Source organism: Cryptococcus neoformans, assembly GCF_000091045.1.
Source record: "Cryptococcus neoformans var. neoformans JEC21 chromosome 11 sequence".
Taxonomy (NCBI): Eukaryota; Fungi; Basidiomycota; class Tremellomycetes; order Tremellales; family Cryptococcaceae; genus Cryptococcus; species Cryptococcus deneoformans.
The window spans coordinates 885722-898379 of record NC_006680.1 but is presented as its reverse complement, the minus strand read 5'-3'; the positions used below and the strand labels follow the sequence as shown (position 1 = coordinate 898379).

At 49.1% G+C, this 12658-nt stretch overlaps 3 protein-coding genes across 3 annotated transcripts; 2 read left to right on the top strand and 1 right to left on the bottom strand.

The window, feature by feature from the left end:
- Positions 1-47: 47 nt before the first annotated feature.
- On the bottom strand, positions 48-3467 carry CNK03050 (hypothetical protein). The gene is made up of 5 exons (XM_024658105.1): positions 2916-3467; positions 2815-2866; positions 1515-2766; positions 416-1465; positions 48-364 (listed from the first exon to the last, which is right to left on the bottom strand). Exons 1-4 carry the CDS (start codon positions 3414-3416, stop codon positions 436-438), a joined length of 2835 nt encoding a protein of 944 aa, XP_024513793.1. The 5' UTR covers positions 3417-3467; the 3' UTR covers positions 48-364; positions 416-435.
- A 658-nt stretch (positions 3468-4125) lies between these two features.
- On the top strand, positions 4126-8378 carry CNK03040 (zinc metalloprotease precursor, putative). Its single transcript, XM_024658104.1, has 7 exons — positions 4126-4979; positions 5031-6327; positions 6377-6621; positions 6669-6740; positions 6790-7129; positions 7188-7237; positions 7289-8378. The coding sequence occupies exons 1-7, from the start codon at positions 4892-4894 to the stop codon at positions 7861-7863; spliced, it is 2667 nt and encodes an 888-aa protein (XP_024513755.1). The 5' UTR covers positions 4126-4891; the 3' UTR covers positions 7864-8378.
- A 1190-nt stretch (positions 8379-9568) lies between these two features.
- Positions 9569-12288, top strand: CNK03030 (hypothetical protein). Its single transcript, XM_024658103.1, has 3 exons — positions 9569-10417; positions 10468-11616; positions 11675-12288. The coding sequence occupies exons 1-3, from the start codon at positions 9744-9746 to the stop codon at positions 11883-11885; spliced, it is 2034 nt and encodes a 677-aa protein (XP_024513754.1). The 5' UTR covers positions 9569-9743; the 3' UTR covers positions 11886-12288.
- The last annotated feature ends 370 nt before the right edge of the window (positions 12289-12658 follow it).

Sequence of the window (12658 nt, the reverse complement as noted above, 5' to 3'; positions counted from 1 at the left end):
CCTTGCGTGAATTCTCCCGTTAGCACTGAACTCCCTGGAATCAATTGACTTCTTGAACCAATTCATACACTTCTATACTAACCCCCTCTCCTATATCTAAGCAAGATCTAAAAGGCTCTCCCTTTCAATCATCATGGCGTTTTGGCTTTTCTTTTGCACTACTTCTTATCGTATCACGACCCTCTTCTTTCTTTTTTTCCTTTTCCCGTGCTGTTCTTTTCTTTTTTATGGAGTGTATATAAGAATGAGTTGGGTATATATATGCTGAACATTCATAAAGGGGTTGATGGGTACAAATGCTTTTTTTGGGAGGGGGGCAGGGAAACAAGATGAACGTGCCATGGTGCGATTGATTGACTGATATCTGCAAGGACAGCTTTCAGCTTTATATCTCCATGTCTTTACAAAAACTCACTTGGTATCCCTGAAATCTTCCTAAGTCCGACAAGGATCCACACAAATAATTCCCGCGCTCTCATTCCAGGCATACCCCCATCCAGCCAACGCACTCTTCACACTCGCTCCCAACCTCACCTTACCTGCTCCTCGTTTCTCATCCTGCGTACCCACATGTTTCTCCTCCCCGATTACCACATACGCCAGACCCCTAAACCTTTCTCTCTCCAATTCCGCAAGGAATTGGCCTAAAATATCGGCGGCTTCATTGCCATGCAAAGTGTGCAAGTCAAGGAGGGCCTCGGTGCGTTCTTCAGAAGTGAGGGACGACGCGTTGGCGCCAGGTGGGAGTCGAGAAACACTGGCGACGCCGAGGATGACACCCAGACCTCCCGCACACGCCTGACCTCTTTGAGACCTGTCGGCGGGATCATCACTCCACCCAGCAGGCCTTTCCTTCACTGCCTCCATAGCTTCCGCCTGTCTCTCCTTGACCAAACCCTGCGCTGCCTCGGCAGCTTCATTCAACATTCTCTGGTTAAGCGCCTTGCCTTCACGCGAAAATCGCTTAGCGGCCGCGCCATCCCCACGGCGGAAGGCGTCTGCCGCACGAGCAAGGCAAGCGTTTCGAGCGTGCCCGAGACGGATGGAGGTGGAGCGTGAGGCGAGATACTGCTCGTTTGCGGCCGTACCGGTTTTGAGGGTGGGTAAGAGCGTAGGAGGGCGGAGTTTTATACGCATGGATGGACGAGGGAGAGCGGGAACCGAAGAGGTTGAAGAGTCGGATAAATAGTCTTGCGAATGAGCTGGCTGGACTTGTGTTGAAGGGAAGTCTCGAGGAGGGGCAGGAGCGGCGCGTTTGATCGCGTTTGCGAATCTGTTTCTTGATGGGTCAAATCTCGGGGCTCTGGCGGAACGAGCTGTTGTGAGGTCGGGAAACTCTTCGGGGGGCTGATGCCAGTTTCCAGGGGAATCGGGACGGGCGTACTCATCTTGAGAAAGTTCCACTCGGGACATGGCCGATTGGAGCGCAGATACGTCGAGGTTGTTCGGGAAATTGTGGAGAAACCTTTCAATAGATTAGCGATGCTAGATAACCAGAGTATATATTCACTCACTCGCAATTCGGCCCCTTGGCACAATGCCCTCTCAACCAGAACCTACACATCGCCCGATCGAGATCATGACTAAACCTACAATCCGATCTCCTACATTCTCCCGCAAGGAAATATCTACACATCTTCCCTCCATTCGCTCCCGCAGGAGACCGTGTCCCTCCAGTCGGACTTATATCCCTCCTTAACGTCCTACTGCTTACCGTCGGGAAATACCCGTCTCTTCCTCCTCGGCCCATCCCAATATACGGACGGGGACTTGACACTCGCTGAGGGGTGGACGCACCGCTTCTTGGGTTGGTGTACGCCGCCACAAGCATGGACATGGCAGCCTCGAAGTCGTATCCTGATCTGTGCAAGGCATCCTCCAGCTCGGGCCGAGGAACCGAGGTGAACACGCTGCACAGGACGTCGAGCGGGGTCATACCAGAGCCGGTCTCGGTGGTGGACTCGTCTAGCACGTCGGATGTACCAATGTGGGATGAGGAATACGAGGTGGACGTATCGGACATGGCCATGTTGGGAGTGTACTCGCCGGCACTGGCGTTAAGTGCGGGACCAAGTGGGGCACCGAAAAAATAAGGGTTAAAGGGTTTGGAATCCGCCTTGAGAGAGGTATCATGGTGGTGTAACTTTGGCAGACCTTTTCCGAAAGGCGAAAACTCATCATCGTCATCGTCGTCCGGTACAATGCTTTTGCTCGCTGCAGCCCGTTGAGCAGGGGACGAGAACAAATCTGGCATCTTGACCGGTGTCCGCTGTGGCGTCCCGACAGGCGAATGGAACGGACTTTGCTGATCACTAAAGAGCGGCGAAGCGATTGCAAGATTTGAGCCCGTACGCGTCATGCTAGGCGCACCGATTGCGCCAAATGGCGAACCTGCACGAGGCGGTTGGTCAGCAGAGGGTGCATCGCGCCACGCATCGCTCGGGATAAACCCGGGAGCAGAGGCATTCATACCTGATACAACTCTAGCAGATGGGTTAAATGTGGATGCTTTGGCATTGAGCATACGAGGAGAAGCAAGCGGGGACGGGGCAGGACTGTATCCGGAAGAGGAAGCTGGCTTTGGAGGCACGGTGACAGAAGAGTGGGACGGGATAGGGGGTACCGGAGAGTGAGTGCGGCTGAGCGGAGTACGGGAGCGGAAAGAAGGAACCCTGGTCGGCGTGAAGGGCCGGGAGCCTATGCCAGGTGAAGCCCTTGCTCGGGTGGGGGTCAGATGGGGAGCGTATGGGAGACCCTCAATGTCGTCTGAAAATGTGATTAGAGCCTGAAGCCACGTCTCTGTTCTTCACTCACCTCGACGCTTATGCATGCAATCGAGACACACTTGGTCCATTAGCAGATCGTCCTGTGAAATGATCAGCTCCTCCATTTTTGCTATCGATACAAAACAGTACCTTGCCCAACTCGCCCATATACGGCTTCAAAGTTCCCTTTATCTCCTCCTCCTGATCATTATCAAGCAACTCTACAATCTTTTTTACCAGCTCTTCTTTTTCAGCCGTCGTCGCTTTTCGAGCTGACCCATCATCGCTTTTCGCTACCCCCGCCTCCTGACTACTCTTTGTCACCCCACTTGCACCGCTCGTCGAAGCAGCTTCTGACCCGCTTTGGGAAACGTTTGACACGTCCCCATGATGATCATCGTCACTGTCACTGCCATCCGATCCGCCCGAAGACGATACGCTGAGTGGGTGTTGAGCAACAAGGGCTGAGCGTGGAGGTGGGAAATGGACGTTATTGAGAAGGGAATGGATGTAATGTGCGAGGTGTGGGTGGGCCGTGAGAGTGGCTGGGGGCGTGGGCGTCGGTGCTTGAGATGGAGTATCGAAGTCGTCTGTGACGGCAAGGAGGGCGGAGTGTTTTCGAGGGGAGGGGGCCCTTATCGTGTTTTCCATGATGGGCTTCAGGGGACTTATCCTAAGATCCTTAAGAAATTCAAGGCCGATACGTCCAAAAGAGATTTGCGGCACTTCCTACGCACAACTCGTTAATCACTTCCTATGACGACGACAGCGGAGAGCAGCGCCCGCACCACGTGGCTCATCGGAATACTTCGGATATGTCCGCGCAATGCCTTTTTTTGAATCCTCTGTGCAACAACACCAGAACTGCAACGAAGGGACATCGAAAGTGACACGGTTAGTCCGAAGACTACGAAGCTTACTTGGAAGATTGCGAAGGTTAGTTGAAAGATCACGATGGCTGGGAAAGCTGAGAGGATTTGTATAAGCATTTTAGGGAAATGACGGATGTGACGTTGGACAGGATTCGAAGTTCAGAACGCATAATAATAGAAATAGATGGAACCGAAACGAGCACTATGCTACCTCGTACTCAGTAAAGATAAACAGTTGCAAGTGAGGGAACGCGAGAAGGAAGCCGAAGGGCAAGGAGCAGTACACACGAACGACGACGAGCAGCGGGTGCACAGGTCGGCTACGTAGTACATATGCTCAGTGAACGAATATACCGGCGACGCTTTTGTTGACGGGAAAGACGGAAGGAAAGGCCTAGCCGGCGTTCAAAAATCTGGCGCGCCTTACGGCCAAATGAAGCGGAGTCAAATGACTGGAAAAGTTGTCTTCCTTTTTCCGTCTTCCACATAAGCATCATGCAGTACTGCTACTTCCACTATTCAATACAGTACGAAGAAGCACCCCGCTTTGCGACGTATCTCGGAATATCAACCATCATGCTCACTAGAGCAGGATGGGGGAAAACCTGGAGTAGTTATTGAATAATCAATGTGGTGGGCCGCTCCGCCTCTTACCTCCACCTCCACTATTTGTCCACCCTTTCCGCTCCTCCACCGTCAGATGACTCCTTCTTTCCGTTCTCTTTCCTTTCCTCACTTACACGGACCTGACCTCCACCGTCTTCCGTTCCCGTATACGTCCACCCCCTCCACGCCTCCACTTGAGTTGAGCACCTCCCGGAAAATCCCACAAACCGGTTCCTGGGAACTTGAATGCCGGTCGGACTTCGCATCTCTTTGTTTACACCACGCCAAATGACGATGACCTCAGTCGAGTTTGTCTGCATCATGTCATTTCTGTTCTGTCCCATGAGCTTCCCTGGCCAATAATATTGAAGGAAACAAAAGACCGGCTACAGCGGATAGCAGCATAGAGAATGAAAAAAGAAATGAAGAAAGCGGAATATATCTTTTTTGGTGCTTGGCATGCGTATTCGGTGACTCTGGTCATCACATCAAAACCCTTCCGCTCCCTAACTCCTGCCCATGTTCTACTTACAGCTCAAATATATCCGCAATGACTTCCAATCCATGGGTTGTCATATATTAACTCCCGTCAGAACGAAAGAGTCTTGCTAATCCATATACTGTTGTGGATCGAATCGACGAGTGCTGATGTTGAACTTGAGGCAATGGCGGTTTTGGCCTATGCGAGCGGCGTGGATCATTTTAGTGACGATAGTCTCTTTCACCGTAGTCGATTGTAAGTATAATTAGAGTGCGGTGTGTGCGTGGAAACTTACGACTGTTCCAGGCCGATCTCCTCATCCTGCTCCTCTCCGGAAAATAACGACAACTTCATCTCATCTGGCCATCCTACCCAGGAGAGCCAATAGTGGAATTAACCCTCGTTATATCTCGGCTCTTCCTCCTCCCCCTTCCACTCTCAAACATTCAGATAGTATCGTCCTTTCTTTGGATCTTGCTGAGCTACTACCGTTTGAGCTGAAGCTGTTGGTCAAACCCTCGGAACACATCTTCCACCCAGACGCTCAAAGTGTCTACTGTAATGGTCAAAAATCTGTGACGGAAAGGCTTATAGAGGAAGATTGGAGGTTGTATACAGGAGAAGTTGTCCATCCAAGCTATATCGACAGATTTGCAACTCTTCATGCTGCTGGAGCTCATCAGCCGGTCTCTGAAAGAAGTCAAGTCCTTGGTTCAGCAAACGTCATGGTTCATGACCCCGGCAATCTCTACGGGCAAGGCGCTATCTGGGAAGGATCATTTTCCGTTAATGGTGAATTGTATAATGTGATGACGAAAGATAACTACCAGAGGGTCAAAACAAAGAAGGACATTAATGCTGAGGGTGTTGGGCAAATGGTCGTCTTTCGACAAAGTGACGCCTATAATCATGAAGCAGAGATCACAACCATACCCTTGTGCTCCCATGACTCGTTGGAATACAATAACCTGTCAAACCCAATTCACAATACTTCTTCCACTTCCGATACTTCCTCGCACCCTTTCTTTGGCACTCTCAATTCCTTATGGAAGAAAGACGATATAGGGGGAGGATTGACAAATCCCTCCAACTTCATCAACTCGATCAATGATACACGTGGCTGTCCCAATACTCAGCAAATTGTTTACATGGGCGTCGCACTTGATTGCAACTATGTTGCTGCGTATGGCTCCCCTGAAAGAGCCCGAATCCAAACACTTAACAACTGGAACCAAATATCGTCCCTGTACAAATCCGCTTTCAATATCTCTCTCGGTCTGATTGAGATCCAGGTACAGGACATGGCCTGTCCCAAAACTGTGGTCGAAGGGGAAGAATGGAACATCGGCTGCGACCATAATATATCCTTGGACCAGAGATTGAGTGACTTTAGTGGTTGGAGAGGTCAAAGGGGAGATGATGGTGCAGGATTGTGGCATTTGATGACAGCTTGCCCTACAGAGTCAGAAGTCGGTGTGGCATGGCTTGGGACACTATGCAGGACTGACAGCGCAGATCAAGCTGGTAGTATGGTGTCAAGTACTGGGGTTAGCACTGCAACTAGAACCGAGTGGAGTCTAATTGCTCATGAGATTGGACATGGGTAAGCGTTTGGAAAGCTCGAGAATATATTCGCTTACAGGTACTGATAGCTTTGGTGCTATTCATGATTGCACGTCTGGCTGCTCTCTCTCTGGCTCTTGTTGCCCCCTCACAACAACGACTTGTAATGCCAGTGGCCGATATATCATGAACCCTACGACCTCTAGTACCGAACATTTTTTCTCCGGGTGTACCGTAGGAAACGTGTGCAGCAATATTGGGAATAGAGGAATATTGACAAGCTGTATACAAACGCCAAGCGCTAGGACTGTAATAAGCCTCCAACAATGTGGGAGTGAGTTGCTTCTTTCGTCTAATTCGGGTCCGGGCTGACGTGTTTAGACGGTATTGTGGAGGATGGGGAAGACTGTGATCCAGGAGCGAACACGACCTCTCCTTGCTGCGATTCTTCCAGTAAGCCCTAAATCAGTTCGTCGCCCTTCAATTAGCTAAGCTCTCGTAGCCTGCAAGTTCGTATCCGGGGCAGTCTGTGATCCGTCGAGCTCGGCATGCTGCACCGCCTCCTGCCAATATGCCTCTGCGAACACCACCTGTCGCGCCGCTGTCGACGATATCTGTGACTACCCGGAGTACTGTAACGGCTCCTCGCCCCACTGTCCAGAAGATAGGACGGCAAGTGATGGGACAAGCTGTGGCAATGATGGACTGAAATGCGCTGGTGGGACGTGCAACAGTTTGGACAGGCAGTGTAGTATGGCGGGACAAAGCATGGGGCTAAGCCAGGCGTGCGGAAGGAAGAACGATAGGACCTGTATGGTGAACTGTAGGAACCCAACTTCAATGTGAGACAAAAGCCTTTTCCCTTGTATAACATGTGCTGATTAGTCGGCCGGGATATAGTAATAATTGCGTTGAGTTACAGACTGCGCTAGTTGATGGGTCACCGTGCGGTAGGTTGATACCTGCTCAAGATGGCGCATAAATCTGACTGATCGTATCAGGCTATGCCGGCCACTGTTACAACGGAACTTGCCATCCCGGATCATGGCAAGATACCGCCGCATCGTGGTATCGACAGAATCTTCGAATCTCAATCCCAGTGACCGTCATTGTTGCCATAGTGGTCTTGATTCTTTTCACCATTATTGGCTGTATCTGCTGTTCTTGTATCCGTCACCGACGTACTTCCCAGATGGCCCAGCTCCCTTCCACCGGTGATAACCCAATTCACCCCCCATCTTCAGCATCTAAAATGTCTCCTACAGCATCTCAGGTGGGGCACAATCCAATCTTGTGGGGTTCTTCTGGCTCAGAAAGTTTGGGGGCACCGTCGGCTGTCGAATTTGGTCGAAGAGATAGCGATTACGAGTCCACTGATATGGAGCAGCCTCCCCTTACACAAGTCGATCCATATGCCTCATCACTACCTCGTCACCATGATAGCAGTAACGCGCAATCTGTAAACCCTACCCGGGGAGAGGTAGGGTTACATAGCTGGGTGGACGATAAACAGTGGAATGGTCCGAATCATGGTCGGCCAGAGACGTTCGGAAGATTCAGGCTAGACGCATTATAAGCTTAATTCTGGTCGCCAGACTAATAGGTTACGGAGAGCATATTGTATAAAAGGGTTGTATCATCCGGTCCATACGACGTAGTATGTAAGGGCCTTGTTCACTTTCACCAGACTCCATTCACTATTATCTCCCAACTCCACCGCTTCCTTCTATCTCCCTTTACTGTTTGCCTCATGGCCCTGACTCCATTCTACTACTCATATTCGCTTCCTAGAATCTTTGCAGAGCAGACACGGAAAGGCTAACCACTTGCACTTGAGGCTTGGAGCTGTATAGTAATTAAATAATTAGCAAGTAGAAAGGTCTCCTGTCACGAGCCTGCACAAAGAAGAAGAGATAAGATATCATAGGAGGGAGTTACATAATAGGAAGGCAAGATCCGATTCAGATAACGAAGAAGGTCCAGCTGGACGTCCAGCTGGACCTCTTCTTTTTTGACACTTGAACAATTGCAAAACACGGCACGAGGACAACCCCAATCCTGAAATGAATGGGACGGAGGGATGGAGAGGACATAATATAAGTTATAAAAGGAAGGGTATGTGGACGACGTGTTCATGCATCAACAAAGGTTTCACACGCCTCGGTCAATGGCGGTTCATGGAGGATTGATCTTCGCCTGTCCTTCTATCAAAATGAAGGAATTTGAAAAAAAGGGGGAGTAATTTGGTATTCACGCAGCATGTAAATGATAGAACAAAAAAGGCAGACGCCGGAGGAAGGAAGGAATGCCAATGAAAGCAGCAAGTACCTGAAATCTGAAGCCTAGAAATCCAAAAAACGAGCGAGGAACAAGAATTAGAAGAGAAAAGACGAAAAGACAAGGGGCAAAAGAATAGGAAAGCTGGAAGAAGAATGACCGGCAGACCCGCCGACGGAACGTGCGGCGAACTGAGAACCGACCCTTTCTTATTACCAGTCGTCCCTTCGCCGTTCGCCCTTGATTTAATGTTAGGTACCGGATCGTCAGTGGCTAATATTAATTAAGGATTATCGTCTATCGTTTGGGCAACACAAAAGAAGTGAGAAGTAAAGAAATGGGAGATGGAATGCAAAGAAAGCAGTCAGAAGAGAAACATAGGATCTGTATGCTTCATTTTCGTCAAAAGGAAATAATAAGAGCCATGCGCCGTAAAAACAATTGCAGGCATGCATGGCTTTGTCAACTGTGAGATGCTTTTCTGTTTCAAATAATCATAGGCCTAGGAGGTTCATATAAAGTGGAGGAGCAGGCAATAGCAGAATATACCACGTGATATAGAAGTATTTTACATGCACGACGGCGTTAAATTACAAGACTTTTTACGTACGTTACAAAATGCACAAAAAGGCAAAACAAGGAAGGAACAAGGGCTGTAGCAAAATATTAGAGTACGACACTTGCGGCGCCGGCTGTTGAACGGACGCCGATGCCTAGCTCGCATGCCCAGCATGTGACTGATCGGTAAAGCCTATTTACTTAAATATGGTTCCTTATCATTTTATCAAACTTTTCAAAGAACTAATTATGGTTGGCGGCTCTGATAAGTATAATCGAGGGAATTCAAAATGGTATTTTTACCCGTGATTAGGAGGTTGGTTAATTTAGTCTTTTATTTTGTATGTAGCCCAGAACAGAACGTGTCTCTGGATCCTCGCATAATATGCATGCGACACAGAAGGTCTTTCTTATACTCAAGCATATATTTTGCATCAATCCAACGCAACAACATTACAGGTGAAGTGGAGTGCACGTCCCAGCAAGAGGCCGCAACATCACGCAGCACACTGCACCTCCAAAATAAGCGCCAATCGCCTGATCACCATTGTCTTTCGACTGCTGCGCAAAATCCCTCTTCACGAGATCTCTTTCCCCATATCTTCTGTGTCTTCCAATACAATGCCCCAGACGGCAAACGTGGAGCAAAACTCCAAGCCCCAAAATCACCACAACACTGCATCGACTGACACACAAGGTTCGATGCCGTCCACGATGTCACCGACTTCTGCACCGAACCCCGAGTATTTCGGGGAGGTACAGTCTAAATGGCCTGATTTCTCGCCCGCAAGTCATTGGACACCACGATTATTATGGTCAAGTAATGCGCATCCGACTGCGGACTCGGCGAAATATCAAACACAGCGTAAAATTGTCGACCTCGACACTGGTGTGCGATCCGACAATTTAATGGCGAAAAAACTGCAGCAAGAAGAGGCCAACCCTGCTTCTAACATGACACCGCAAGCCCAATCTCTATACCCCCCTTCTCCCTTTATTACATTGAGCAAACGTCATGCCCACTCGCCATTCGAAAATCCTTCTGCGACTCCTGATGAGATTGATTACTTCACCGAGAGACGCAATTTTAGATTGAAACATGCAATGGAAGAGGATGGATGCGGAATGATGAGCTGTTCTGCGCCTCCAACAATGTTGACAAAAATTACTGGAGAGGTTTGGAAAGAGCTGCCACCGACTTTGGACACTAAAACTGGATCATTGGTGTTGGATAGCCAATCTCAGACAACGGTTGGACTTCGAGAAGCCCAAGAAGTCTACGATCGCGATAGGTAGTATGTCCTTTTTGTCAAATTACCAAACATCCGGCTGAACTGGATAATAGTGAATCCTACGCTGCTCGAGCTATCGGCCTTGAAACTGGTTATCGTTACGATCAACTTTTACGGGCAAAACTCGACAAACCCTCATCACAAGGTCAATCCGCCCCTACATCCGAGCACTCTACCCATTTCAGCCGCACTGATCTTGGCGACTGGACAACACGTAATCACACTACGATGCCCACTCCATCTCCTTATCAGTTGACTACTGATCTTCAGCAAATGCGCACTTACTTCCCTCTTTTGCCCCATTCAGCCGTTCCGCCAGTGCCCCCACTCAATGAGCAGCTCGCTGCGGCTGAGTGGCAGCTGCCTGTGGTTTTATCTCATACTGACTATTTGCCTTCACCTCAAGCTTTCCTTGATGTGTCTGTACCTGCCGTAAATCATCCAGCATCTATATTCAGTCCTTTTGCTGGCGAACTTCCTGCTGTACCTCAACCAGTCATTCCTCATCCTCCGCGTATGGCGCCTTGCGTCGCCCAAGTCCCTTCTGAAAAATCCATCCCTCCAACGGCAGATCAGCTCCGAGACTGCTCGCAGATCCATATTCACCCCGATTTGGTCGCTCCTCTCCCGTCCCATCCCATTTTTTTTTCAAAGGTTGTATCGACACACGGAGAACTTCAAGTCTCCTATGGAATCTCGGCGTCTGAGGATAAGGCTGGCCAGTATCATTCTATTTCAGCAACAAACGATGGAAACCATCCTCCTCCAAACTATATAAACGGCTCTTATCCATCGCCATCACCCCATCACGTGCCACCACCTGTCATGACCAGCCACCGACATTCTTTCTCGGTCCCTGGCCAAGGGTTCTACCGGAATGATACCTCACCCATCCTCAAGATGCATGCCCATCAGACGGAAGGTATGCATCTTATAGGGGTGGACGTGCCTCATCCCGCCCCACAGTACTCCTATAATCCTCTGGAAGAAGGATTGACGTCTGTGCCGCCTTTACCCAAGAAGAAGCGAGGAAGGCCTAGGCGGTCTACTTATCCCAACGATCTGGTAGAGAAGCGCATTGGCGAGGGCAGGCAGGAGAGCAGACCAGAGGAATGCAGTGGTCAGGAAGGGCTTGAATTTGGCAAGCGGTTCTTACCAAAAACTGCGATTGCATGCAACTTTTGTCGACTCAAGAAACTCAAGTAAGTCATACATTTTACAAACACTTCAAAATGACGAAATACTAATCTTTCGATTTAGATGCAATGGTCAAAGGCCCGCTTGTTCACATTGTAAACGACGGAGTGATAGTGAATGCGTGTACCAAAAGGCTCCCAACGGACGTCGATCAAGTAGACAAAGAAGGCAAAAGGAAGTAAATCGTGATATCCCTTTTACGTCGAACGTCTTACTACCTTCGACTGGCCGATATTCCGAAAAACCTATGCGCCAGGTATGGGCAGAGAGCTAAGGAGAACTGTCAAGCAACTCTGCATGGGAAGAGGAGGAAGGCGGGGATAACGAAATTCTGGCGCAAGTGCCAGGACAAGTATTTGAGCGGGCGAGGTCCGGTGCTTCACTCATACTAGCGATAACGATGGCTATCATTATTATGAATTAATGCGCGAATGTCGTGCTACGGAATTTCCGGCAGAAGCGGCCCGGAGAAGCGGACCGAGATTCCAGACGAGCATGATGAGGGGACGAGACCAAAAAAAGCAAGTGAAAAAACAAAATTGCCGCTGGGTGGGGCACAGAAGAGGGACTATCATAATTGAAGCTTTTTATTATTATTTTGTACCGTCTGTCACGATTTTTTTTGATAGTTGTATGATTTATGTTTTCTCATAGTGATATCATGGTTGATGTTCTTCATGGGTGTATGATAAACATGAATCCATCATTCATCGTGTTTATTCTGTGCAGTCCTCCACCACGGAAATACCGGACCAGAGTTTGGGTTTCGGAAGACGTTCATTTTACATTCCGAATCGAGAAGATCGGCAGGGCGGAGATATCCGATGATCATCATCCTCGACCGAAGACTGCAAGGTTGAAGAGGGAGGAAGGGAGTAACCTTTTATCGTGAATTAGACAGCGACCAAATGAATGAGCAGCAGTCCACGCTTGCTATGTCCGCGGTGGTGACGGAGAACGTACGCATATTTATTGAGAGCATGACGAAATCCTTTTATCACCAAAGGTGATATAAATATTTTATTGCGTGTGATCTACGTAACTGCT

What these genes read in the sequence shown, in the direction of transcription:
- CNK03050 (XM_024658105.1), bottom strand. Translation starts at nt 3,416, where the DNA reads ATGGAAAACACGATAAGGGCCCCCTCCCCTCGAAAACACTCCGCCCTC. An exon ending in TTGCATGCATAAGCGTCGAG is followed by an intron (nt 2,767 to 2,814) that starts GTGAGTGAAGAA and finishes TCACATTTTCAG; the next exon opens with ACGACATTGAGGGTCTCCCA. An exon ending in GCCAAGGGGCCGAATTGCGA is followed by an intron (nt 1,466 to 1,514) that starts GTGAGTGAATAT and finishes ATCTATTGAAAG; the next exon opens with GTTTCTCCACAATTTCCCGA.
- CNK03040 (XM_024658104.1), top strand. Translation starts at nt 4,892, where the DNA reads ATGTTGAACTTGAGGCAATGGCGGTTTTGGCCTATGCGAGCGGCGTGG. An exon ending in CTCTTTCACCGTAGTCGATT is followed by an intron (nt 4,980 to 5,030) that starts GTAAGTATAATT and finishes CGACTGTTCCAG; the next exon opens with GCCGATCTCCTCATCCTGCT. An exon ending in TGTAGGAACCCAACTTCAAT is followed by an intron (nt 7,130 to 7,187) that starts GTGAGACAAAAG and finishes GCCGGGATATAG; the next exon opens with TAATAATTGCGTTGAGTTAC.
- CNK03030 (XM_024658103.1), top strand. Translation starts at nt 9,744, where the DNA reads ATGCCCCAGACGGCAAACGTGGAGCAAAACTCCAAGCCCCAAAATCAC. An exon ending in GTCTACGATCGCGATAGGTA is followed by an intron (nt 10,418 to 10,467) that starts GTATGTCCTTTT and finishes ACTGGATAATAG; the next exon opens with TGAATCCTACGCTGCTCGAG. An exon ending in TGTCGACTCAAGAAACTCAA is followed by an intron (nt 11,617 to 11,674) that starts GTAAGTCATACA and finishes CTTTCGATTTAG; the next exon opens with ATGCAATGGTCAAAGGCCCG.